The following is a 27216-nucleotide window of genomic DNA, read 5'->3' on the forward strand; positions in this document are numbered from 1 at the left end:
CATTTATGGGAATGCATGCGCACTTGTGTATATGTTAACACATGCATATACTTGCATACGTCGAAACACACAATATATACTGAAACCTGTGCAGGTATTTATACATTAAACATAAACACGTACAAGTATCTACGTAACAAAGTATGTAATAACTACAAATATGAAGGTGTCTGCGCATAATAGCATTCGACTGAGTTACAAAAAAAAAAAAAAAAAAAAAAAAATAATAAGCATTTATGCGTACGTATATGCATTTAAGCGTACGTATATGCATTTATGCGTACGTATATGCATTTACGCGTACGTATATGCATTTACGCGTAAGTATATTTCGTAAATATAAACATAAATACATACACATAAACGCATATAAATACTTAAATACATGTATACATGTACGTACGTATGCAGGTACGGGCATAATATGTATGTATATATATATATACGAAAAAACTGCTGAAGGGATATATATAATACTACATATGCATAGGCAACAAAAAGGCAATTAAAGAAAAATAAATGGACAACAATAAGAGGAAAACATGGAATATACACTATCTAGCATATTGTTATAAGCACAAATTCAACTTCTTCAATTTTTTAAAAGAGTAGTAAACATACAAATTTAACACGTATATTTTTAATACATAATTTTAATGCGTAAATATGACTGCGCAAAAATAAATGGCTAAATTTAACTGCATATATGTAATTGAAATATAAACACATAAATATGAATTCATAATATGTTACAGTTAAAACAAACAAACACATGATCGCTCTTTGTTACTACTAAATATTATGTAATTACTAAAAAAAATTTGTCAATTTTTTTTCTCTCTTTAAGCAAAAATAGAGAAAAAAAAAAAAAAAAATGTACATAAATATGTAAAAAAAAAAGATAAATGTAAAAACATAAATATATATAAATGCATATAAATACAAATACGTACATACAAATACAAAGAAGTACGCATTAATATATGTTAATACAAATCAATACATAAATATATATTTAAATGTATGCATAAAAAAATATTATATATATGGATATATATATATCAAAATAGTAGAGGAAAACGAATATTTTTTCCGAAAATAAAAAAAAAAAATTGACAGAAGCTACGCATGTGACATCCGAAAAGCCGTTAACTTGACGCAAAAAAAAAAAAAAAGAAATGAAACGAAAAAAATAGGAAAAGAAAGGAAAAGAGAAAAAAAAAGAGCATAAAAGGGAAGAGATAAAAAAAAAAAAAAAAAATTCTACTTTTTTTTTTTTCCCTTTCTTTTTGATTCTTTTTTACTTTTTTACTTTTTTACTTTTTTATTTTATTTTATTTTTTTTATTTTTGCTATATTATCTTGAAACGAGAGTCTAATTCGATGAGAAATGGGATGGTCGACTGATAATGTTTTAGTAACTGCTATTTGTGCATACCATATATAATTTGCTTACGTACGTAGAAATAAACGTTTTGCGATTAAGTACGTAGGCTTACATGTTTTTCATGTGTTACTTATGTAGGAACATACATCTTGCATGCACATATATGTATGCGCTTATGTTTTAAATGTACGTATTAATTCTCATAAGTAGGTAAAAAAAAAAAAAAAAAAAGGATGACAACTGGCTTTTTCGTAGAATACTATTTAAGACGAAAAACAGAGACTATATTCCTTTAGGGCTATGAAATATGTATGTTGAGGAACAGGGAAACCAACATGCTGTAATTTTTTAATTTTAAATTAAAATTTGTTTTTATAATTTCTATTATAGTTTTCTTTTATAATATATTTTTTTAATTTTTTTTTATAATTTTTTTGTAATTTTTTTATATTTCTTTTTAATTTTTTTGTAATTTTTTTGTAATTTTTTTGTAATTTTTTTGTAATTTTTTTGTAATTTTTTTATAATTTTTTTATAATTTTATTTTATTTTTGACAGTTGTGTAACATATAATTTATTTTATAAATTGCACTATGCCTATGCAAAAGCCGCCTTTATTTGGCATTTTAAATAAAGGTTGGTATGTCTTGTAAGAATGAAGCGATATATTTCTACATATGTAATTTAGTACTTGCATATATATACTCATATATTTATATATATATATATATATATGCTTAAGTGTGTGCTTATGTATATGCACATGTATATCTCTTCTTCCCTTGGCTTATTTTTAAAACTCTGGGAGGAATTTTGAAGGTAACCTACATACCTGAGGTGTATCTCCCAAAGTAAATTTGGTTCATTTACAATCCTTTAATTTTGAGGAGATAAAAACAATGAAATAAAATTAACGTGCAGACGATTGTGTACTTTTTTTTTTTAAAAATATTTTATTCTTTTGAATTGGCGCATGCATGGCAATAGTAGGAATTACACTGTAGTAATGTTATAGAAGATTCACGATGCACACCTGTTAATGACCTATTTTAAAATATTTTCTTCCCTTTTCAAGTTAACAAATAAATATAGTATAAAACAAAATGCAGTAAACAGAGCGAAAGGTTACGACACATGCTGACGGTTACAACCGCATTTAAAATTTGTCATATTTTGTTTGCTATATTTTTATTCGCTAATTTTAATCTGCAAATTTTAATCTGCTAATTTTAATCTGCTAATTTTTTTTTGCTAATTTTTATTATAATTTTATTTTTTATAGTTTTATTTGCTTTATTTTTCAAAATGTTTTATTAAGAACAACGACTGGCTCATTATTTTACGGTTTTGTTTCATGTTCATTCGGACAATTTTGGGACTGATATATTTCATGCAATGTGCAATTTTAAAAAAAAAAAAAAAAAAAAAAAAAAAATATAAATATATATATATATATATATTAGTAACATTAAGTAGTACAAACGGAGGTATAAAACGTAACACGTAATAACTCGTAAACAAATTCGTCTTCATTTTGTTACTTCCCGATTTTGCTATATCGTTGTTTCCTTATTCTCAAACTTGCCTGTTTTCACATGTCGACGCTTTTACGCCCGTTTGTCATTCCCATTCCCCACTACACATATATACATATACATATATATATACATATATATATATACATATATATATATACATATATATATATACACTTGTAAATACCTGCATGTTCAGGCAATTAAAAAAACTGACTTCTGAACAAACGCAACAACTTGCTTTCCCCTCCTGATTGCATGACAACGTAAAGGAGATAAAAAAAAAAAAAAAATATACAACTGAGTTAAATTCAACAAGTCAATAAAGTGGACAAATACACATATATACAAAACGTTACCAAATGCTTATAACAGAAAGGATTAAAGAATTACTTAGGATCAATGCAATATCACTAATGTGGATGATATATCTTTTTCTGCATACACACAATGAAGCAGTGAAAAATGAAATTTTCTATAATGCCATTATACCATTAAAAAAAGGTAGAACAAGTATCTGTTCGATTCATGGTAATATAAAACATAATAATATACTATTATTAAATAAAGATAAAAATAATTTTTTTATTTTTTTAAAAAAATATAAGTTATGTTCTTTTAAAAATAAAAAAAAAAAAATATGGCTTGTCGTCGTATAATATTTTTAACACGAAATTCTCGATGCACTTGAAATTACAAAATAATATGGCTATAGACGAAAAAGAGTATGATATAGCAATACTGGGTTGTGGAGTTGGAGGACATGCTGCGGCCATAAATGCAATGGAAAGAAATTTTAAAGTTTTAATTTTTGTAGGAGAGGAAAATTCTATTGGAGGAACATGCGTCAACGTTGGGTGTATACCCAGCAAGTCGTTACTGTATGCGACAAATAAATATAGAGAATTGAAAAATATGGCCAAAATGTATAACTATGGAATTTACAGCAATTTATTTTTGAACGAAGCGCACAGAAAAGACGGAAGTGATGATAACAGCAGTAGCAGTCGTAGTATACGTAGCAGTCTTAGCAGCCTTAGCAGCCTTAGTGAACATGACAAAATGCGCAGCAACCAGATGGTAGCCGACAGCGTCGAAATGGACGTGGAAAAGTTAAAAGAATACACAGATAGCGTTATCAGTAAGCTAAGGGGAGGAATTACGCATGGACTGCAAAAATCGAAATTCAGTAAAAATTCGGAACATGTTCAGGTAATTTATGAACATGGTTATATAATTGATAAAAATACTATAAAAGGTAAAAAAAGTGGAAATACATACAAGGTAAAAAACATAATATTGGCAACTGGATCAACTCCAAATATTCCAGAGAATGTAGAAGTAGATGAAAAAAGTGTATTTACTAGTGATCAAGCAGTAAAATTAGAAGGATTAAGAAGTTATATGAGTATAATTGGGATGGGAATAATTGGATTAGAGTTCTCAGATATATACACAGCACTAGGATCCGAAATTACATTTTTTGAATATTCTCCTGAGTTACTTCCCATGATTGATAGTGATGTAGCGAACTATTTCGAAAAAGTGTTTTTACAAAACAAGCCCGTAAATTACTATCTAAATAGTGAAATCAAATATGTAAAAGCATCTAAAAATAACAAGCCCGTAATTGTTGGATATGTAGAGAGGGGGTTAACCGGTGGTAGTAGCAGCAGCAGTAGCAGTAGCAGTGACAGTAGCGGTACTTCTATCCCTTCACAGATTAAGGAATTACACGTGGACAGCTGCTTAGTAGCTACTGGACGAAAACCCAATACGCAAAATTTAGGATTAGAAAACATAGAAACACAAATAAATAACAGGGGTTATATATTAGTAGATGACTATTTAAGAGTAAAAAAAAAGAATGACGAAATATACGACAATGTATTTTGCATAGGTGATGCTAATGGAAAACAAATGTTGGCACACACAGCTTCTTATCAAGCATTAAAAGTAATAGATCTTATTGAAATGAAAGAAAAAAATATATTAAAAGAGTCAGCAAAAAACAATATTAATAAACCAATACTATATAAAAACATTCCTTCTGTATGTTATACTAATCCTGAACTATCTTTTATTGGTTTAAATGAAAAGGAAGCAAACAAAATGTATGCAGATAATGTAGGTACAGCAATTTCTTATTACAAATCTAATTCAAAAATATTGTGTGAAAATAATATTACCTTGCATGGTCAGGACAAAAACAATGCATATAATAAAGGTCAGTACAATATTACTGATAATACAAATGGAATGGTTAAAATAGTATATAAAAAGGATACAAAGGAGGTATTAGGGATGTTTATAGTTGGTAACTATGCTTCTATACTAGTACATGAAGCAGTCTTAGCAATTAATTTAGGATTAACAGCCCACGATCTAGCTTATATGGTCCATTCTCATCCTACTGTTAGTGAAATACTGGATACAACATTTAAAGCGATTTCCAAAATTAGGACACATTAAAAGGGTTGTTTCACTTTTTTTCTCCTAACTAGGTTTCTGGTCTGATTGTCTTCTTTGTGCAGTTCTGCATCCACTTCTGAGTTATCCAACTCACGCTTTTTTCTTTTCTTTTTTTTTTTTTTATTTTTCAACCATACTGACTATTCCCACATATGTCTTCTTCAAATGTAACCTAGTCAATATTGAAACATCTCCTCCCCTTGGTGCAGGTGCTTTTTTTTTTGTCTTTCCTTCGAATTTGAGTAAACATTTTTATTGTGTGTCGTATATGCTGTACATAACACCCCCTTACACGTGCCCATATACCCATACATACCATAAACAATATTTTGACTTAAACATAATACTAAGTACACATTAAGAATTAAGTCTAGTGAGTGCTCACTGCATTATTTCGCTCCCTACAAAAGTTGAGTCAATAATTGGGGGGTACAAGCACATTGTCCTTCTTTCCACTTCAATTAATTCCTAACGGAGGCACCAGTACAAATACAATCATGTACACATGAGGACAAATGTATATGTGTATATTTACATATGCTCCTATGTGTATATTTACATATGCTCCTATGTGTATATTTACATATGCTCGTGTGTACACCCAAACTGAAGGCGCCGACTTTGGGGCGCTCTTGGGGGAGGGTGAAATAAAATGAACGCGTTTAGGCAAAAATTGAATCTCCTTAAAATTTGAAAGCACATTGTAAGGGGGTATCACCTAAATGGAGCCACAACAGATTGTGGTCGAGTAACAAATTAACATGAAAGAAAAAAAAAAAAAAAAGTGTTTCGCTAAATAAGCGGATAAACACATAATTATGTTTGTTCATCATTCATATACTGAACGTAGCGCACATACGGCATATATTTCCCATATTACCCACATTGCCTATTTGTGCATGCTTTTTGCACGTTTCCCCACTACATTATAATGGACATATTTTGACTTCCTAAACGTTACATGTTTTAAAGATATTGAAGTTGTCGTTTGAGGTCGAGACAACCACCCCTGGATGGAGCGGATGGAATTTTGCATCTGTAATGAAATTTTGATTTAGATGTTCAAATAATAATTGGTCAGGATAAAGAGAAAGAGAGTGATCTAATGTTTCTGACTCAACTGATAAATCCCATATTGTAATAGAATTGTCTAAACTTGATGCTAATAATACATATGTATCTTTATAATGCCAAGAAATAGATGAAATGGGTTTTTTATGATATATTAATTCAGCTACTGAGTTTTTAAAGTTTCTTATATCCCATATTTTAACTACGTTATCATCTCCTCCTGATGCTAATAGATATTCAAAATTTTCATTCCAACACAACACATTAACATCACTTGCATGTGCATTTTCAATATGTATATTATTAGTATATTTACTGTTCTTACTCACACTATTTAAATTCCGTACATCTAAAATTCTAATGCTTTTGTCAGTAGAGCACATCGAAAAAACGTTACCAAGCCCACTCCCCCTCTTGCTCCACTGCACGTCCTCGATGCTTTGTCCCCCCTTAACAAAATTGTTACCACTATTCATTCCGCTGCTCATACAGGTACTCATGCTGCTACTTATGACTCTATCATATCCAGCTTCGTTTGCCAAAATCAGATGGTCGTATGTCCACCTGTCCAGATTGTCCGGTTTCCATAGATACAGATTTCCGTCGTTATCACCTGTAAGTAACTTAGCTGCATGGATCGGATTCCAATCTAAACTAAACCCCTCATTAGTATGTTTTTCAAATATATGTAATGGACCTTTTTCTATTTCCTCATTATATGGACGATCATTTAAATTTTTCATTTCATCTGATATCTCATATATATATACATTACTATCTTCACACCATGCTGCTACTAAGGAATTTATTTTTTTACTTACTTTTATTCTGTTTATACAACCGTATTCGTGTTTTATAGATTTGCATATCACTGAGCTTTTTGTATCCTTTCCTTTTTTTCCTTTTTCTTTCTTACCTTCCTCACTATGGTTCTTTAGTTTGTTTAGCTTCTTCTTTTTCCCATCCTTACAGTCATGCACATGATCCTCCACTCTTCCATCCACATGACCATCTACTTCGTTGTTCCCACTGCCACTCGAGTCTTCCCCCTCATCCGTTTGACTACTACTCAACTTATTCAAGTTGGACCATTTAATTAAATATATACTGTTTATCTGCCCTTTGGATGTTTGTGTCCCAGCAACACAACAAATATCTATAGGGTATTTTAAATCCTGGATAGTTATTTCCCCATTTTTAATTTGATCATATTCATTCTTTAACTTATCAGACGAAATATTATTATATGAAAAATTATCTAAAATAAAATCGAACGATAAACAAGGCCACGGTGTTACAGGACTGAACAGCATATCATATGCACTCTCATCTGCTTCAATTTCTTCTGCCATTCTTTAATTTCAAATAACGGGGAAGAATACAAGTAGGCTAGTGAAATTGGGGATCTCCTACTCACGCATATATTTGTGCAAAGATGATACAAGCGCGTGCATATACATACATATATAAGTATACAAAATTGTATGTATATATATATATATATATATATATATGCATATATGCTCGAACGGAGTGGGGAGTATGCCTTACCTTCCGTTATGCATTTGTCAATAAACTATATCCCGAAACGTAATTGCATTTATTAGGCTTATAAATAACATGTACACGTACATGTACGTTTCATCTACATTTATATGTCCCTAAGCTTAATAAAAAGAAAAATAAAAATGGGAAAAAAATAAAATCAAAGGAGCACCATTCACGACTGCATGGGAAGATCTATAAACCATTTAATCGGTATATACAGCAAATAAACAGAAGAATGAAAATGATAAAACTAACAAGAGCATATGCTTTGTGGAACGAGAAAAAATTAGCCCCTTCTGGAAAAATGAAAACGGACATAGCTAAATTACTTGAAAGTGAATTAATACATAAGCTGAAGTTGAAGCTAAAGCTGAAATTTTTTTTTTTTTTCTCTCCTTTTTTTCTCCTTTTTTTCTTTTTTTTGTTACTTTATTTTGTTACTTTATTTTGTTACTTTATTTTGTTATTTTAATTTATGTATTTGTTATTATTTTTCTTTTTTTTTTTTTTCCTTATTTTTTTTTATTTATTTATTTTTATTTATTTATTTATTTATTTTTTTATTTTATTTTTCTCTTTCTCCCAGTGCGTTACCCAGTTGCATTGCATTCGTTTTATGAATGCAATTCGCATGGGCAGAGAACTCGGAGTTCTTTTCCTTTAGCATAAAGTGAGGGAATAATGAATAAAAGAAGAAATTCAGGTTGAACGTAAAGTTGATTATATCGCGTCCCGCATATTGTATGGGTGTATATATATATGTACATATATATGTACATATATATGTACGTATATAATATAGATACAAGAACGAATACACGTATTATAGGCATACCTTTTATGATCCTTGTTTCTCTGACTTTTTACCTTTTTATCTGCACAAATCATGAAACTGCTGTTCGGTATCAGCGGCAGTATTGCTGCTATCAAGATTAACGAAATAGTTGAAAAGCTTAAAGAGAAATGTGAATTGATGAACATACCTATTGAGATAAAGTACGTAGCAACACGTATTGCTTTTGATAAATTTTTGAAAAATTTTAAAGAGAAAATACTTTTAGATGAAGATGAATGGATATGGAATGAAAGAGGAGATGAAATTTTACATATCGAATTGAGAAAATGGGCAGATGTTTTTGTTATTTGTCCATTGGATGCAAACACCTTGGCTTACATTTCCAACGGAGCTTGTCCCAACCTTCTAGTTAGAAAAAATAAGAAAAATTTACGGAAAATACGCGCAATATTTGCGAAATATTAGAAAAAAATGAGAGAAAAAAAAAATTAAGAATTATCGCAAAATTAATGTAAAATAGATCAAAAAATACGCATTTTTCCAGCATACTTTTGCTATACTTTTTCCTCTTCTAAGACGTGCATCTGTCGATGTTGGGACTTCGAGAAAACCTGCCTGGTTTTCCCTTGTATGAACACGTTCATGTATAGTCATCCCATAACGAAGAAGCAGATCAGTGTAATTTCTTCGTGGGGAATAAAAGTAAGAGCCCCCAAAGGACACAAAAAAAAATAAGAACAAATAAGAACAATTAAGAACAAATAAGAACAAATAAGAACAATTAACAACAATTAACAACAATTAACAACAATTAAGAACAAAAAAGAACAAATAAGAACAAATAAGAACAAAAAAGAACAAATAAGAACAAAAAAAAAGAACAATACGGAACGGCAAAAGGGGACGGGAAAATATCACTGCCATAAAGGGGCTTAATCCTTTTCATTACGTATGAGCAAAATCATTATCAATCTATGTTTTAATTTTGCTTCATTTCTTTTTCCAATTTTAAGGTAGTCGACCCGATAGAAAAAGTCCTTGCATGTGGGGAATATGGTAAGAGTTGCCCTCATTCGAGTCAAGTTGTGGTTAACGCCCCACATCAAACTATTCCTTGCTGCATACAATTTTATGATCAGCTCTTTTCAATTTTTTTGAAATATGCGAGGCATTTTAGCTGAGTTGAAGGGGATAATAAAACATATGAACATTAATGTTTTGTTCCTTTTTTGTCCACTGTTTGTTCTTTTTTTTTTTTTTTTTTTTTTTTTGAAGGCATGGGAGCACTCCCAAACGTAGAGGATGTAACTAGCGAAATTGTGAAGCATTTACGAATTTACGAGAATGTAAAAGATACTCATCACCATTGTGTATGAGAAAAGTTAAACTCAGTTTTTTAAAGAGTCGAAGTTACATTTTAGCATAAACAGAAGTGCTTTTTTTTTTTTTTTTTTTTTTAAATATAAAAAGTAGTCCAATGGACATGCACAAACGGTCGTATATACATGTATATATATATATATATATATATGTATGTGTATGTGTGTGCGCGTATTACGCATGTGTATGTGCTAGGGGCGGTTTGTTGGAGGCATCGCTTCGCGTGGAGGATCAGGGGATGGGAGAAACTACTCATTGCAGGGAATAACGCATATTCAAAAGGGAAGGAAAGAATTTGCAAGGTCAAACAGGTATGCAACAAAATGCTTTAAAATTTTAATTTTGAATTTATTTTGCTTGTATATGTAATAATTTGATAGGAAGAATGTTTTTTGTGAAATTATCCAAACATGTGACACTGTTTTATTTTTTATTTTCTATATTCTATTTTTTATATTCCATTTTTTATATTCTATTTTTTATATTCTATTTTTTATATTCTATTTTTTATTTTCCATTTTTTATATTCTATTTTTTATTTTCCATTTTTTATATTCTATTTTTTATATTCTATTTTTTATATTCTATTTTTTATTTTCCATTTTTTATATTCTATTTTTTATTTTCCATTTTTTATATTCTATTTTTTATATTCTATTTTTTATATTCTATTTTTTATTTTCCATTTTTTATATTCTATTTTTTATTTTCCATTTTTTATATTCTATTTTTTATATTCTATTTTTTATATTCTATTTTTTATTTTCCATTTTTCTTCATTTTTTCCCTTCAACTGAGGTGCTCTACAAGTTATGTCTTCTTCAAATTGTTTATTCGTTCCTCAAGATTTGTAATGTCCACATCGTCTGCTTTCTCATTGTGTATTTCAATAACAGATGGTATTTGGTCCAATTTTGTGTTCATTTGTATACCTAACCCCTCTAAAACCTTAGCTACTATTTCATCTTCTTCCTCAGCCATATCTATATCGTAATTCATAGTATCAAATAGATCATCTAGCATATCTTCTTTTAAAGACGCTTCATTATTTTGTTTCTGAAAAGTATATATTGATTTATTAATATTATTTAGGTCTAGATAATTATTAACACGTTTAATTATTTTGTTAATATCATTTAAACTTTTACTTAACTGTTCAGAAGATTTCACACTCTGCAATTTTATTTTCATAGAAAATAAATGTGATTTAATTTTATTATATTTTGTGATCGTTTGTTTTACTTTTACAAAATCTTTTGCTAGGCTACGTACAAAAGTTAAATTATTTTTTTTTGCATATATTTTTATATTTTTTTCAATTTGCTTTTTTTCATTTTCTAGTTTAAATATTTCCCTCTCTAATTCCCTTATGGACCTATTTAAGTTTCTCTTCTCCTCCCTCAAACACTCCTCCAGGTTTTTAGAAAAGTACCCACCCATGTGTGCAACTGATTACCATGTATATGTAAGGATGTAGGTGTGTAAGGTATGTATATGTGTACGTAATTACTATGTATACATGCACATATATATGCCTTGAGTGTGTTCTAAGCGGGATCACTAGAATGTTAGGTCTTGTTCAATCAACCTTCAATGTTTGTTTGTCATACACCCCTGCGTGTTATACGTACACACTTATCCTATGGACGTCTGTGTTGTTCATATATTTGCATTATGCATATGTTTGCATAAACGGGTAGTTGTTTTAATTCCACAAATGTATTTCGTCCTTTCGCCCGTATTTCCTTCCTTCCTTCCTTTGTTTGTTTCTTTTTTTTTTTTTTTTTTTTTTCTTTTATTTTGAACCCTCCTGTTCATTCCACCTCACTTTGCTTGTGCGTCACTATGTTAATAAGCAAATATCTTAACGTTTTAACGAGCAAATATCTTAACGTTTTAATAAGCTAATCTCTTTACGTTTTAATAAGCTAATACCTTAACGTTTTAACGAGCAAATATCTTAACGTTTTAACGAGCAAATATCTTAACGTTTTAATAAGCTAATCTCTTTACGTTTTAATAAGCTAATACCTTAACGTTTTAACGAGCAAATATCTTAACGTTTTAACGAGCAAATATCTTAACGTTTTAATAAGCTAATCTCTTTACGTTTTAATAAGCTAATCTCTTTACGTTTTAATAAGCTAATCTCTTTATGTGTCTCTTTGTTTTACTTTTGTTTTATGTTCATGTTTTCTTCATATCGTTTTTTTGCTAATTGTCGTCTTCCCTTGCTTTCATCGATTTGCCTGTGAGCACTTAGTCCTCAGTTAGCTTTGTGTTGCCTTTTCGTTCCAAGGAGCTGCTGCGTTAAAAAGGATGAAAAACAAAACAAAAAGGGAAAAGAAACGAACAGATATTAAAAGAAAAGAAGAAAAGAAAAGAAAAGAAAAAATATAAGAAAAAAGAAAAGAAGAAAAAATATAAGAAAAAAGAAAAGAAGAAAAAAGAAAAGAAAAAAGAAAAGAAGAAAAAAGAAAAGAAAAAAGAAAAGAAGAAAAAAGAAAAGAAAAAAAAAAAGAAGAAAAAAAAAAAGAAGGGAAAATAAAATGAAGGCGCCACAATGCCTTTATTATTCTCAATGGATGCCTACTTGTTAAAATCACAGTGGGAAAAGAAAAAAAAAAAAAAAAAAAATTAAGACAAGTACAGCCACACAACAGATTTAAAAGCTGAAATTTAAGATATGATTTTTACGCACAATGGTGCAAATACGCCGACATTAGTATTCCCTTACACTTTTTATTTAAAAAAAAAAAAAATTTGCACAGTATTATTGCTATTAAAAGGTGACAAGGTTCCTTTGACCACAGGGCAAACTACGAGGGTTGAGAAGTTTGCTCGCGGAGGCTATTTTATTTTATTATATTTTGCACAGTTTTATTTTATTATTTTATTTTATTTTTTGTTATATTTTATTTTTTGTTAAATTTTATTTTTTGTTATATTTTATTTTTTGTTATATTTTATTTTTTGTTAAATTTTATTTTTTGTTAAATTTTTTTTTTTTTTTTTTTTTGTTCTGTTTTTTCCCCTTGACTGCCCTATGTCACAAGTGGCTAAAGTAATCATGCAAACTGTTCAACTGTTGAGCAGTTAAAATTTGAAGATTAATATTTTCCTTCTTATTTAAGTGGAGTTAATGCTTTTTTTTTTATTTTAACTTCTTAAAAATTTGAAGTATCATTACATCGCTTTTTAACCTCCTCCTCATTCTTCAAATTTGTAATTTAGTTTTTTGCTTCATTTTTCGTTCTGTGGAATATGGAGGAGAGGGGTTATTTCCCCCCGCTTTGGCCAAATGGCCAAAGATCACCCCAAAGGACAAGATCATGTTAAGTAAGTGCTAATGGGGGGATGCGGAAAAGAACATAAGTATGTGTGTGTGTGTGTGTGTGTGTATATGCATGGGCGTGTGCGCTTGTATATGTATGTACGTACATATAATAGTATACATTAAAAGTTAATTTAATTTTTTTTTTTTTTAATTTTTTAATACAAGATCTGGGTTAGAATGCGCTTAGTTTTAAAATAGCTCGAAAAAAAAAAAAAAAAAAATGTAAGAAGAGACACTTTTAAATTGTAGGAAGTATCACATGGTTTATTTGTATTATATTGCATTGTATTGTATCACTTTGCACATATCTGTGTTACTTTATATGTTTTACTTTTTTTTTTTCCTCCCCCATTTTTTGTTCTTGTAAGGGGAATTACGAATAATAATGAAAAGGCTAAGGTAAAACTCGGGAGTGGGCACACGTATAGATGTATGTATGGATATATATTTACATATGTAACGTATACACGTATGTATTTCGTGCATACGTATATGTGTATATTGCGTGTATAAGTATATGTATATATTGCGCGCTTGTGGGTATGTTTGCACCTCTGGTAAAGTTCCCCACATATCAGTGAAACCCTTTGCCTGCATTTCTGCCTGACCCGTTCAGGGGATGATATATGATGCTGTTCCGTTAGAAGCTGCTCTACTTGGAGTGTTTTCCCTCTGGAGGCAGATGCACACATACACACCACTCATCACAGCACCTTCTTCGCTACAACCATGTATCATCTTAATGTTTGCTCTTTTTATAATGAAAATTGTTGTTATCGCTTGTAGGAGTTGAAATCTTATTATGGTATTTATCTTCCCCGAATGAAAGACTTCTCTTTTTTTGAATTTTATTTTTTATTTTTTTAAGTTGATCAGAGTGTTCACTCTCGTAAGAATGGCGATATTTTTCCCTTCTGTATGACTGATCACTATTATATGATGAAGTGCTAAACTCTTGTTTTACATTACTATGTACGTTACTATATACGTTGCTATGTACTTTACTATTTACGTTAATATTTTCTTTTCCTTTTGTGCTGCTATATATGTTGTATTGTTTTTTTTTTTTTTTTTTTTTTTTCATTTTTTATTAATATTACTTCCTTGTGTGCATTATGCTCATTTATATACCTCTTACTTTTTTTTTTTTTTTTTTGTTCTGCACATATTGTGTTGACGAGTTTTGCGCGGATGAACTACGGTTCTTTTCTAAATCGGAGTAGCTGTCATCAAAATTTACTGACAGATTTTTCCTCATTAACTCATCTTTCTCCCTCTTTTTTGATATATGCTTCTCTGTTAGCTTCCTATGTGTATGTGTTTTCCCCCTCTCTTGGTGCCTTTTCTTTCTTCTGTTTTTTCTGTCCTCTTTGGCCATCTCTTTTTTAAAAATTTCCTCGTTTTCTAATAATCGTTTGTACCTTCTTTTTCTTATGTCCTCTTTTTCCTTTTTCCTTTTTTCATATTTCATTTGCTTAATTTTTTTTTTTTCGTCATTTTTTCTTTTTCTTTCTTGCTTTTCTCTGTATGTCTGATCGATAAGCTGTTGGTCTTTTCGAAAAGTTAAAACTATATAAGTGATTACCTTCTTCACCTTGCGTATTATTTTTTTAAAAATTTTGATGAACTTACCAGGTATTCGTATCATAACTCTATACATATCCTCAAGTTTCCACATAATTAACATTCTAGTAGTCTTCAATTTGTGAAATAAACTCATCTTTATTATAACGTTCCTACATATAGGCATACTAGGAATAACAAATATAAAAAAAGCCAACACAACAAAAACAAATAAAATCATTTTTATAATATTTTCCGCTCTTGTTATATAGGAGAATATCTTCCTTCTATATATGTACAGGTTGTCCTCTACATCATCCAGGAGATACAGTTGTTTTATGTGGTTTTCAAGAACATTTTCGGGAACGTTATAGGTTAGGACCATGTTGAAGATAACATTTGTGCTTGCCCCTTCTTCCACCGTCTCTTCCACTACACTGAAAAGAAAATGCTCTTCACTGTACCCCTCGTGCGAGTCGTGTGGATTGTGTTTTCCATGCGCATCCTGCTTGTCATGTTTGCCCTGTTGTGCTCCTTTGTAGCTTATCTTTTCACGTATGTATCCTCTTTTTTTCTCCCTCACCTGCGCTTGGGTTTGTTCCTGTACCCCTAAAACCTCTGTATCTTTCTCTTCCCAATTCTTTGCTTCTCCTTCTGCTTCTTCCCCTTCCCGCTTCTTTACCTCCCGCGTAATTACAACACTACAAGGTGTCACGAGAAGGTCAACAATGGGTTCAAATTTTATCGTTATCGTGGATTCACACGTTTTGCACAAAAACATTTTTCTTCTTAAAGTAGACATATCATGAACAATTCTCTTATTACAGTTTATGGAAATATTTAATTCTTTGTCTACGTTCTCTTCATTCCATATGCTTATATATATAGTACAGTGTTTGTATAATTCATTATTAAAATCATAACAGTTACTTAAACTGTGCACGAATGATACGGACTCACCTTTTTTTTGTTCATCATAATATATATTTAACTCTTCATTATTGTCAGATATTATTTCGATGAAGTTATGCTCTTTTTTTTCTAAAACGACATAGTAGTTGTTTTCTACGTGCTCCATGATGTTTTTCCCACCATTTAATGGGGATTCCTCTCCTCTAAGCTGGCCATCTAAGTCCGCGTCTACATCTGCATCTACATCTGCGTCTACATCTGCGCCTACATCTGCATCTACATCTTCGTCTACATCTGCGTCTACATCTGCGCCTACATCTGCGTCTACATCTGCGCCTACATCTGCATCTACATCTGCGCCTACATCTGCGTCTACATGTACGCCTGCATCTTCACTGATACCATCTTCCATCTTCCCTTCTTTTCTGCTCTCATTTGGCCCTTCGGCCTCTAGACCAGCTGCAAACAGATCTGTGTACACGTTATGTGCGTCTTTATAACTGCTCAAATGGGACTTCTTTATCATAAAAAAGGAATAATTATAAAGTAATAATTTCTTATGATCCAGCTGTTTTTCTAAGTTGACAAAATGGTCCAGTTGTTTCTTAAAACAGTAATTTCTTTCATGTGAACAAAGTCCTTTTTGCTTATTCCAGACACTTGGGTAAGAAGTTAATGTATTGCACTCCCCTCCTTTTTCATTAACGTAGTCAGGATGAACAACCAGAGAACCCTTCAAAATGTTACCATCTCAAGTTGGTACAGGCAGGAAAAGAAAGCATGTGAAGCGATATATTAGAAAGACAAAAGCAAAGATCGAAGCAATGAACGGAGCAAAACACGAAGCAAAAGCACGCACGGAAATAATGATAAAAAGGCAGTTGCACAATCTTGGCACGTGTGTTTGAAAAAGGGTGTGCAAATTTTTTAGAAAAGCTAATGAATTAACACCTGTAAAGGATTCCTTCAACATTATCTGAAGTGAGGATGCACACAGACATAGGTATGTATGTATATATATAAATATGTATATATGTTAATATGACAATAAGGCAAATATATGGATGTTGTAAGTGAAACACTAGTGCGACATGATAATTTTTCAGTGCATTTATTGAAAAATTATTTTTATGTATTACTCTTTCTTTAAATATGTCTGCATCTATAAAAAGATAATTCCCTTCAATGGAATCGCCCTAATGTGGAGAAGTGCATGATGTATTATATCAGACTGCACTATACTTATGGCTTAACAGCAACGGTACTTGTAGCCTCTCAACACTACTAATTATGCCTTTCTAATTTTCTCATTGACGCACATCTTTCAAATGCAGCTTATTTACTTTGTAAGTCTTTTCAGCATGAAACTTTATTTTTACATTAAATATTTCTAAAAAGAAAATAATGTTATGTGTTAACGAAATGTTTTTCCAGAAAATTTGTCTATCAGTCTTCTTTTTTTATTTTTTTATTTTATTTTTTTTATCATATCATACCATCATCTATTTCATAATTCGAGGGGTCTAAGAGGTACGTCTTTCTCTCTAGCGCCGATTTGTCCTTTATGAAGGATACGCAGGGAAAGAGCAAAAGGAGAAGAGGAGAAAAAAAAAAAAAAAGAAAAGAAAAGAAAAAAACTTTTTAAATAAAGTATGCTTTCATTTTTCACTTTTATTAATTTATTACTTTTCTTTTTTTTTCTTTTTTTTTTTCGTCCATTTTTCGCTTATTTTTCTTTCGGCTGTTTTTACGTTCATATTTATAAAGAGTTCATCATTAAAATCTGAGGGAAAAAAGGAGGGGGAGGGGGAAAAAAAAAAAAAATAAATAAAAAAAATAAAAAAAGATAAAATAAAAGTGAGGCTAAAAAAGGTATAGGCGATAGAACAATATAACTAATAATAGGTATCCTCTGCAGTGTTGCAAAGAAGACAAACTATACCGAACTGCTGCAAGGTAACATTTAACATAAAAAAGCTTGAATTCTGCTGAATGTAAAACTCATGATATATTTTTTCTTTTTTTTTCAAGCAGGACAGTGTCAAGAGGATGCCCTTTTCTTGGTCTATTAAAAAAGACAAAAGGAGAAGGGATAAAGGAAAAAGAAAAAAAATAAACATAACAGAATAAGACAAAACAAACGTAACAGAATAAGACAAAACAAACGTAACAGAATAAGACAAAACAAACGTAACAGAACAAGACAGAACAAACAAAACGAAATAACAATTTTAACTGCTATAATACGGATGAGCTATGAATAAAACCCCGTAAGTAAAATAAAAATTTAAACACTTAAAACATAAATGCACTTAAAGCAAAAATTTTGCGTGTATACCTTTTTTGTCGTAAAGGAATTTCGCTCTTTTGTATTTTAAATGAGAATATAAAGGGAATGTAGGATATTGACTGCAATAACAACAGTAACACGTTCGATGATCGTCCTCATTTTCGTGTAATTGTTTTTTCTCTTGGCAAAATTCTTTTAAACTTTTATTCTTTATTTCACTTTTTTTAAATGATATTAATTTCTCGAAATGTTTCAAAGGCACATCCTTTAATGAGGGAAAAAATTTGTAAAACTCTGAAGAATTGTTTATCGTCTCTCGTGTTAAGCTAGTAAGACATGCATACGTGTATGCGTGTGCGTGTGTGCATGGGCACTGGCATGTGCGCTTATACATATATATGTACGAATATATGTACGCATGTATGTACGCATGTATGTATGTATATACGTATGTATGCATGTACACATGTACATATCACGGTAGGTGCAACTCTGCGTGGAGTGAAAAACACATTTTTTTAAAAATATTCATTATTAACATAAACATATTTAATGGGGTATATGACAGTAGATCTGTATATTTCTTCAACATATAAGAGAAAATTTCTAAATGGAGAGCCCTCAGGTCTACGAACTACATATCTCTGTTTCTGTCATGTTTAAAAGGAGAAATACATAAAATAGTGAAATGTTTTAATGCACTGTGTTACCTATTATACATACATACATACATACATACATATTATATATATATATATATATATATATATATATATATATATATATATATATATTATATATATATATATATATATATATATATGGGCTTATATGTATATGCTCTATAATGACACGTTCGCGTTGCGTGTGCTTTTTTCTATTCATTTTCGTTTTTATCTTTTAGAGACATTCTTAAAATATAAAGTGTACGTATTATCTTTGTTAGTTGGCTTGGAATTTTCAACTGTTCGAGAAATATTTAGTTGTAGAAACAAAAAAAGCGCAACGATACACATGCTCAACCAACCCATGTATGTGTATCTTTTTTTTTTTTTTCTACTATAATTTTTGTGGTACAATGCTTTTTTTTTTTTTTTTTTTAAGCCTTATACACCTTTTTGAATGTTAAAAAAAAAAAAAAAAAAAAAATATGCAAATATGCAAAAATTATGAACAGTACATAATTTTTGTTCTCTTCTTAGGTTGTTTTAGTATTTTGGCTAGTTCGCATGTTCATTTGTTCGTATGTTCATATATTCGTATGTTCATATGTTCATATGTTCATGTGTTAATATGATAATTTGTTCACTTGATCATGTGCTCGCGCTATTATTTTCCACTCCTTTTTGCTGCATTTTTGCCATTCGCTTTATACCGCTGGGGTTGGAATCAATTATAAAATGGAAAGCCTTACATAGGGGCTTGTGTAGATAAAGATATATACATATGGGTGTTAATAAAACAAACAAAAAAAAAAGGACTCAAATTTATTCATATTTCAATATAATTTACTTTCTATCAAAATATCATATGTTCAGGTAAAAAAAAAAAAAAAAAAAGGGGGAAATTTTTTTTTGCGTATTTTTCTCCTGAACATTTGCAAAAGATGTGTGCAAAAAAGTAGATAAATATAGAGAAAAAAAAAAAAAAAAAAAAAAAAAAACTTCCTCTTCCTTTTTTTCTTGCACTTTAATAAAAACAAACATTAAATAATTTAACGTTTTTAAAACAGCTTTTACATAATGCAATAATATGAACACCACGGGTATGATATTAGGATATACTGTCTGATATGTGGAATGATGAATGGAAGCACATACTAAAGAGAAAATATGCTTTCGTAAAATTCCTTGAAGGGATGGTATGTTAACAACACATGACTTTAAAACTTTATATATATATTTGTATTAATATATTTATATATGTGTATATGTACACATGTACACGTATATATATGCACACTTTTTTGTCTTTAATCGGGCCAACGTATACGAAAAGGCAGTAAACCCAAATTCTTTCATTGTGTATTTCTTAGTACTATCGGATAATTGATGAAGTTTGATCCGAAGCCTCAGGGAAGAATCACTTGCATGTAATGGGTCATAATGTATACACATATACGCATACATATACTCACGTTTGGTTTTCTACTTGCCCTTTTGCTTTCCCTATTTTTCTAGCTTGTTCTTAAGGGTGCCTCAACAATTAGTTAAAAGCCTTAAAGCTTGAACCATTTAAAAAAAAAAAAAAAAAAAAAGCAATAGAGATGTTATACTTGCTCTAAATTTTATTTTCTTCTATTACCATTAGCTGAATCAAGCATCAGATAACACTTGCTTTCTCTTTCTTTAATTTCACATTTTCCATTATTCTAAAGGAGTAAAAAAAAAAAAAAAAAAAAATTATTTTGAGAGGATATAATAAATATTCTGAATGAAATAATTTTTTTTTTGTTTATTTTCTATTTTTTGTTTATTTTATTTTTTTGTTTATTTTATTTTTTTGTTTATTTTATTTTTTTGTTTAATTTATTTTTTTGGTTTTTTCTTTTCTATTGTACTGTTTATTTTTACTCCCCATTTTCAAACCTTTACATAAAAAGTGTATTTCGGTATAACTAAAGCGTTCCTGCATTTTGTACACCTTAGTGAGGAAAAACAAAAAAAAAAATAATAATAATAAAAAAAAAAAAAACAGACAAAATAAATGAAAGCAAAATAAAGCAATGTAAAATCAGATAAACAAAAAAAAAAAAAAAAAAGCAAAGAAACGAAACGAAATATAATAACGACACAAGGATAAACGAATAATAGAAGGTTAAAGGGAAAATTTTAATTAAAAGGAGGAATAAAGTCCAAGTAGAACAATCATGCGTATTAAATAAACAAATTAAGAGGCTGCAAAAATATGTAAAATTTCTTTCTCTCATTTTACTTTAAAAAATATAAACAAATTTCTTTTTTTTCTGAAATTTACATATATAGTTTTTGTGTTTTGTTTTTTTTTTATTATTTTTTTTTTGGAGGGGTTTTTATTTTGTTTTATTTATTTATTTTTTTTTTTTTTTTGTTTTGTATTCTTTTTGGTCATTTTATTCCTTTTAGCCATTCTTTGTTATCTTCATCCTCTTCATCATCTTCTTTTTTTTTTTTTGTATGTTATTATCATTTTTAACATTATCTATGTAAAAGTATGCAAAGAGGTATACATCAAGTTTGTTTACAGTCTTTAAGGGGGAAAGGATCAATCAGTAGTGTACGAAACAATCTTTGGAATGGCAACATCTTGAGTAACCGTATGTTATTAAGCTCAAGTAGTAGCAGCTGTAGAAGTAGTGGTAGTAGTAAGTATGGTGGCTCGCTGAATGGTGCAATTTTTTGTGAAAGCAAGAGATACATAACTAGATATTGGGCAGAATACACTAAAAAGAAAATTCATGATTCCAAGATAAATGAATGGAGGGAACAATTTGCCATATTAGATGAATATAATGACAAGGATTTAATGATATGGAGGGATTCATTTAATAAGATGGACAAGGATAAGGATAATTTTATATCACATGCAGACTTACAAAAGAGTGATTGGAGTTTAGAAAAATATACACTCTTTCAAAATTATGACATGGACAAAAATAATCTCATCGATTTTGGTGAATACATACAGGCAGTTATTGACATAGATACACAATATTTTAAAAATTTTTTTCAAGGTTTTAGCAAAATTGATATTGAGTTGGAGTTTCAAAAGTATGCCAGTAAGACACAGCAGCAGTGTGGTGTATCCTAAAGCACTCACACACAAAAAAAAAAAAAAAAAAAAAATCAAGAAAAATGAGAAAAATGGCAAAAATGAGAAAAATGGCAAAAATGAAAAAAATGGCAAAAATGAAAAAAATGAGAAAAATAAGGAAAAAATAAGCAAAATGGGATAAAACTAGCTATTCATGTGAAAATATAGTACTACTCGTGGAAATACTATGTGTGCATGCGCATAATGCACATACGTACATATGTACATACGTGCATACATATATACGTAATATACACACGCTTACGTATACATCTTAAATTGTTTTTTCTTTTTTCTCATTTTTGCACCTAGTTACTGAAAAGGAAAATAACAAAAAGGTAATACCCCTAACAAAACTAATGCAGATGCTAAAGGATAAGGAATTTACATGCGTAACTGAAACAGATTCACTGAAGTTGTTTAATGCAATGGACCTGAACAACGACGGCTCCATAGATTTTGAGGACTTTCTTGGGGTATGCACAATGCAAATGCAAATACGAATGCATATACATATACGAAATTATAATTATAATTCAAATTAACATAATATAAAATTATGCGAAAAAAAAAAAAAGAACATAATTGCAGAAAATGTTGTTACACAAAAATATGATGCAAAAGCGTAGTATACATTTTTTTTTTTTTTTTTTTTTCCTTACTGCCCCCTCATCTTCATATTGCATATTAAGGGAAAAGACATTTTATTTAATGTCCATGATAATTCATAAATAAGGCTATTCATTTTTTGTTTGACATTCGTGCAAAAGAGATATATAAGCGTTTATACCAATTTGACCACGTATATATATATATATATATATATATATATATATATACATTAGTTTGTTTATTTACACGTTTTACTTACTATTTTTATATTTTTTTTTTCTTCAGTGGTTAGGTAAAAAGTAACACAGTGGTTTACGTTCACAAAATAAAATAAGGCAGAACAGAAGAAGAAAGGATATACAAAAAGTATATATCCATCCATTTCTACGTATGGATGCACTATTTAGAAAAGCATGTTTAAAGTTGTTAGCACAATTTTCCATTTGGGTGACAATAAAAATAAAGTACGGGAAGAAACAAAACACGGCGTACATATATGTATACATATATTTAAATATATATATATATATTTTTTAGTCTATATAAGCATGTTACTCGCTTTTATCCCAATTTAGTTTTTTTTATCTCCATAAGCAAATATGTGTTCACATTATGGATGTTCCCATTGTGGATGTTCTCATTTTCCTTTTTATTTACTTCTTCCCCGTATGTAATATATGTTCATTACCCTCCATATGTATACATATCTTCTTTTTTTTTTTTTTTTCGTAACAAGCATATGTTATGGTATCATGCTTTTCACTCATTTATTCTTTAACTTAAACATGACGTTTGTAAGCAACTGGCATGAATTTCTTAAGCACAATACACGAAAAAATGTCTACATTAAGTAAGCCAAAGAAAAGCCAAAAAATAAAATAAAAATAAAATAAAAATAAAATAAAATAAAAATAAAATAAAAATAAAATAAAATAAAATAAAAATAAAATAAAAATAAAATAAAAATAAAATAAAAATAAAATAAAAATAAAATAAAAATAAAATAAAAATAAAAATAAAATAAAAATAAAATAAAAATAAAATAAAAATAAAAATAATAAATTATACATAACAGAATTAACAAAAATAAAGGACGTATAGCCAAAGTAATAGCAAAATAAACCTACACGTGTGAGTGATGAATAGGGTTTGTTTTATAACCCCTACACGACAGAACAACAACAGAACAACAGAACAACGCCGAAAAGGCAACAAGTCAAAAAGGAGCGACGTTCTACTTTTTAAAAAAAAAACAAACTGTGAAAAAAGAAAATAAAAAAGAACCAGATCTTATCATCAACAATTAATCAGTTAGGAGTTGCACGTTAACAAAATAAATTAATTCTAAAACGTAAAAATGTTAAGTTATAGTAGTTATGGGTCAGTGTAGACATATAATTCTTTGTTCACTATATTTTTTTTTTTTTTTTTTTTTTTTGTTCAGAAGCCAAATGAGTTAGCTAAAATGTGTAAAAATATGTGATATTTATAAAAAAATAAAATAAAAATATCAAAATATGATTTTGTAAGCTGTCAAACCTCTTCCTATGATGCATTTCTTAGCTATTAAAAAAAAAAAAATAAAAATAAAAATAAAAATATTCTTGCATGTTCAGGAAATTTTTTACATTTCTTGCGGTTGAACAAAACAAAAGTACATTTTCACGTTAATTTTAATGTGTGCACATTGTGTCACTATTCCATGAAGAATATAATAAGACTAATAGAAATATACAAATAGATACCACGTACACTTGTAAAATATTGTCTACATATGTGCATATATTATATTTGCTACTAAGCAACCAGGTTTTGATAATATTTCTACTACGTGTTGTACTTTCTGGCACACCATTTCTGCCTAAAAGGGGGAGGGTTTTCCAGTTGTTCAACGTTCTTTAAATTGTTACCCGCTATTTATATGAACGTATATACACAATATATATATACACAATATATATATACACATATATATATATATATATATGTATTCACATGTACATGAGGGATGTGTGAGCGTTCTGCAGACGCAGAGGAGTTGTTGTTTATCAAGTACTGTATTCCTACATTGTGACACCTCATATAATTTTTGTTTCTTCATGTTTTTCATACCTTCATAGAATTTTTACATAAATGGACAAATGGATAAGAGGATAAATAAATTGATGAAAAGTGAACAAACAAACGGACAAACAAAATGATAAATAATGAAGGGCAAAAAAAAAAAAAAAAAAAAAAAAAAAAAAAAAAAAAAAAAAACCTTGCACCATCATAATTTTGAATTATGTTAATAAAACTCGAATATGCTTTTGTTTCTACATTATATTTTGTTCATTTTTTTTTTTTTTTTTGTTTTTTCTTTTTTTAAGTTTTATTTTATATTTTCTATTATATATTTTCCTTTTTAACTCTTCATTAAGCATGAAAAAAGAAAAGACCTTAAGACATTTTTATGTGTTTGTTCATTGAGACATTTTGTATACGTTTCCGCCCAAAATAATTTTGCTTTTGTTGTTTTGTCTTCTTGTTTTTTTGTTAATCTACATTTTTTTTTTTTTGTTTCTTTTTTTTACTAAACAAACTTAACAAAAGGAAAATTGGTTTTATCTGGCTATTTTTTTTGAAGTCCCTTTTTACCCTTTAAACATTTTCAAAATATATATATACTTACATATATATATAAACTTATACATATATAAACATATACATATATAAACATATACATATATATAGGCACATAAAAATACGTATATATGTACTTCTATACGGGTATTTGTTTTTCAATTTTTGTTTAAAAGTCTTGTTCTTTGTTTGTTTGTTTGTTTGTTTGTTTGTTTTTTATTTTTTATTTTGTAGCTATAGCCACAAAAAACTTCATCATTTTCTGTCCTAAAAAATCAAAAACAAAAAAAAAAAAAGAAAAAGAGAGGAGAAGTCATCTACCTAATATATAACTCTCTTATTTGCACCTCTATTTATTTGTGCTATTTTTTGAATTTATTTTTTTATTTTTTTTTTTTGTTTTTTGTAACAATGAGTTGTTTATGTGCTGGTTGCGGTGACAAGGGTGAGATAAAGGTAGTCCCCGACCATAGAGTGGATATTGTAAGGAATTAAACATGTACACATGTACATTTATATATATGTGTATATATATGTGCATATATATGCATATGCATGCATGTATATCTATACGTAAGAGCACTCTCAGCATATTAAGTGTGCTCGGATGAGAAATTAACTGTAGCATATACATTAAATAAAGTTAAATATAACGCTGCTATTTGTTTTTTAATTTTTTGAATTTTTTTTTTCTTTTTTGTTACTTATATTGCCTAAGAGAACTTTTTTCATTTATTGTATCACCCTTGGTCCAAAAAAAACTTCCATTTTGTTTATCTGCTCTCACTACAATATAACTACAATATAACTACAATATAACTACAATACGACGTTACATTATATATTTTTTTTTTTTTTCTTTCCCCATGATATGTATGTAGAAGGAAATACAGTCTATTCCTAAAAAGAAGAATACGTTAGTTAACCCTAACACCGTTTTGGAAATAGAACCTGATAAGAATATGAAAAAGCAAATAACGTTTAGACCAAAAGTTGATATAATGTATGACTCTGAAACCTGTCAAGCGATCTTAGTTTTAGACATACCAGGATTTAAAATTGAAGATATAGATGTAGAAATAGGAGAAGGAATGTTAACGATTGCAGGACCGAGATCTCAAACAGAATTATTTGAAACTTATGGTGACAATTTAATTCTGCATGCAAAAGAAAGAGAAGTGGGATATTTTAAAAGAATTTTCAAATTGCCCCACAACATACTGGATGATACAGCTAAGGCCGTGTACAAAAACGGTACGCACGTTAAACGCATTACATAGGAGAATACATGTGTGTACATATATGTATATGTTAGCCCACAATGCGTACACATGAGATGAAGTACTATAGTTTGTGTATTTTAACCTTTTTGACGTACGGCATAAGTGGAGGCATTTAGCTTGAGCATTAAGGGCCGCTAAGGCTTCTGCCAAGCTCGTTCGTTCACTCGTTAGCTCGTTCGCTTGTTCGTTCGTTCGTTCGCTCGTTCGTTCGCTCGTTCTTCTGCTTTGTTTATTCGTTGCTACTTCTTTGCTGCTTATCTAACCATTCTGTATATCATAAAGCGATGTTCTTTTTTTTTTCACTTAGGAATTTTGGAGATAAAAATGGAGTGTAAGCAATTCTCGTACATGCACAAGGTGGAAATAAGTCAAGGTTAAAATTGCAGCCCAAAAAAAAAAAAAAAAAACTTAGAAAAAAAAAGAAATAAGGAGTATAATGGGGCGAATAGAAATGTAGAAAAAAAAAGGAAAAGCATTTTCTTTTAAGAATTAAACGTATATTTTGAATACATATTGATGTAAAATTAATTTGAGTACATTTTTTAATAAACTCACAGAGAGTAACGTTGTTGTCTCGCTTGATTTATCAGATCAGTATTTTTTTTTTTTTTTTTCT

The 27216-nt window shown here is 29.3% G+C and overlaps 7 protein-coding genes across 7 annotated transcripts; 4 read left to right on the forward strand and 3 right to left on the reverse strand.

Annotated features, from left to right (window-relative positions):
• Positions 1-3603: 3603 nt before the first annotated feature.
• Positions 3604-5394, forward strand: MKS88_001440 (dihydrolipoyl dehydrogenase; the record flags this gene model as incomplete). Its single annotated transcript, XM_067214364.1, has 1 exon — positions 3604-5394. The coding sequence occupies one exon, from the start codon at positions 3604-3606 to the stop codon at positions 5392-5394; it is 1791 nt and encodes a 596-aa protein (XP_067074806.1).
• A 950-nt stretch (positions 5395-6344) lies between these two features.
• On the reverse strand, positions 6345-7817 carry MKS88_001441 (ribosome assembly protein RRB1; the record flags this gene model as incomplete). The annotated part of the gene is made up of 1 exon (XM_067214365.1): positions 6345-7817. The coding sequence occupies one exon, from the start codon at positions 7815-7817 to the stop codon at positions 6345-6347; it is 1473 nt and encodes a 490-aa protein (XP_067074807.1).
• A 1082-nt stretch (positions 7818-8899) lies between these two features.
• MKS88_001442 (phosphopantothenoylcysteine decarboxylase) lies at positions 8900-10185 on the forward strand (the record flags this gene model as incomplete). The annotated part of the gene is made up of 4 exons (XM_067214366.1): positions 8900-9217; positions 9386-9511; positions 9823-9865; positions 10085-10185. The coding sequence occupies 4 exons, from the start codon at positions 8900-8902 to the stop codon at positions 10183-10185; spliced, it is 588 nt and encodes a 195-aa protein (XP_067074808.1).
• Positions 10186-10999: 814 nt separating this feature from the next.
• Positions 11000-11629, reverse strand: MKS88_001443 (vacuolar protein sorting-associated protein 2; the record flags this gene model as incomplete). Its single annotated transcript, XM_067214367.1, has 1 exon — positions 11000-11629. One exon carries the CDS (start codon positions 11627-11629, stop codon positions 11000-11002), a length of 630 nt encoding a protein of 209 aa, XP_067074809.1.
• Positions 11630-14265: 2636 nt separating this feature from the next.
• MKS88_001444 (HAP2-GCS1 domain-containing protein) lies at positions 14266-19176 on the reverse strand (the record flags this gene model as incomplete). Its single annotated transcript, XM_067214368.1, has 10 exons — positions 14266-14555; positions 14658-16751; positions 16953-16977; positions 17141-17197; positions 17345-17391; positions 17498-17561; positions 17753-17784; positions 17944-18066; positions 18340-18556; positions 19144-19176. The coding sequence occupies 10 exons, from the start codon at positions 19174-19176 to the stop codon at positions 14266-14268; spliced, it is 2982 nt and encodes a 993-aa protein (XP_067074810.1).
• Positions 19177-21483: 2307 nt separating this feature from the next.
• Positions 21484-22814, forward strand: MKS88_001445 (EF-hand calcium-binding domain-containing protein; the record flags this gene model as incomplete). Its single annotated transcript, XM_067214369.1, has 3 exons — positions 21484-22048; positions 22396-22559; positions 22776-22814. 3 exons carry the CDS (start codon positions 21484-21486, stop codon positions 22812-22814), a joined length of 768 nt encoding a protein of 255 aa, XP_067074811.1.
• Positions 22815-25728: 2914 nt separating this feature from the next.
• Positions 25729-26978, forward strand: MKS88_001446 (small heat shock protein HSP20; the record flags this gene model as incomplete). The annotated part of the gene is made up of 3 exons (XM_067214370.1): positions 25729-25800; positions 26199-26571; positions 26908-26978. 3 exons carry the CDS (start codon positions 25729-25731, stop codon positions 26976-26978), a joined length of 516 nt encoding a protein of 171 aa, XP_067074812.1.
• Positions 26979-27216: the final 238 nt, after the last annotated feature.

The sequence above is a fragment of the Plasmodium brasilianum genome, chromosome 5 (genome assembly GCF_023973825.1).
Source record: "Plasmodium brasilianum strain Bolivian I chromosome 5, whole genome shotgun sequence".
NCBI classification, from domain to species: Eukaryota; Apicomplexa; class Aconoidasida; order Haemosporida; family Plasmodiidae; genus Plasmodium; species Plasmodium brasilianum.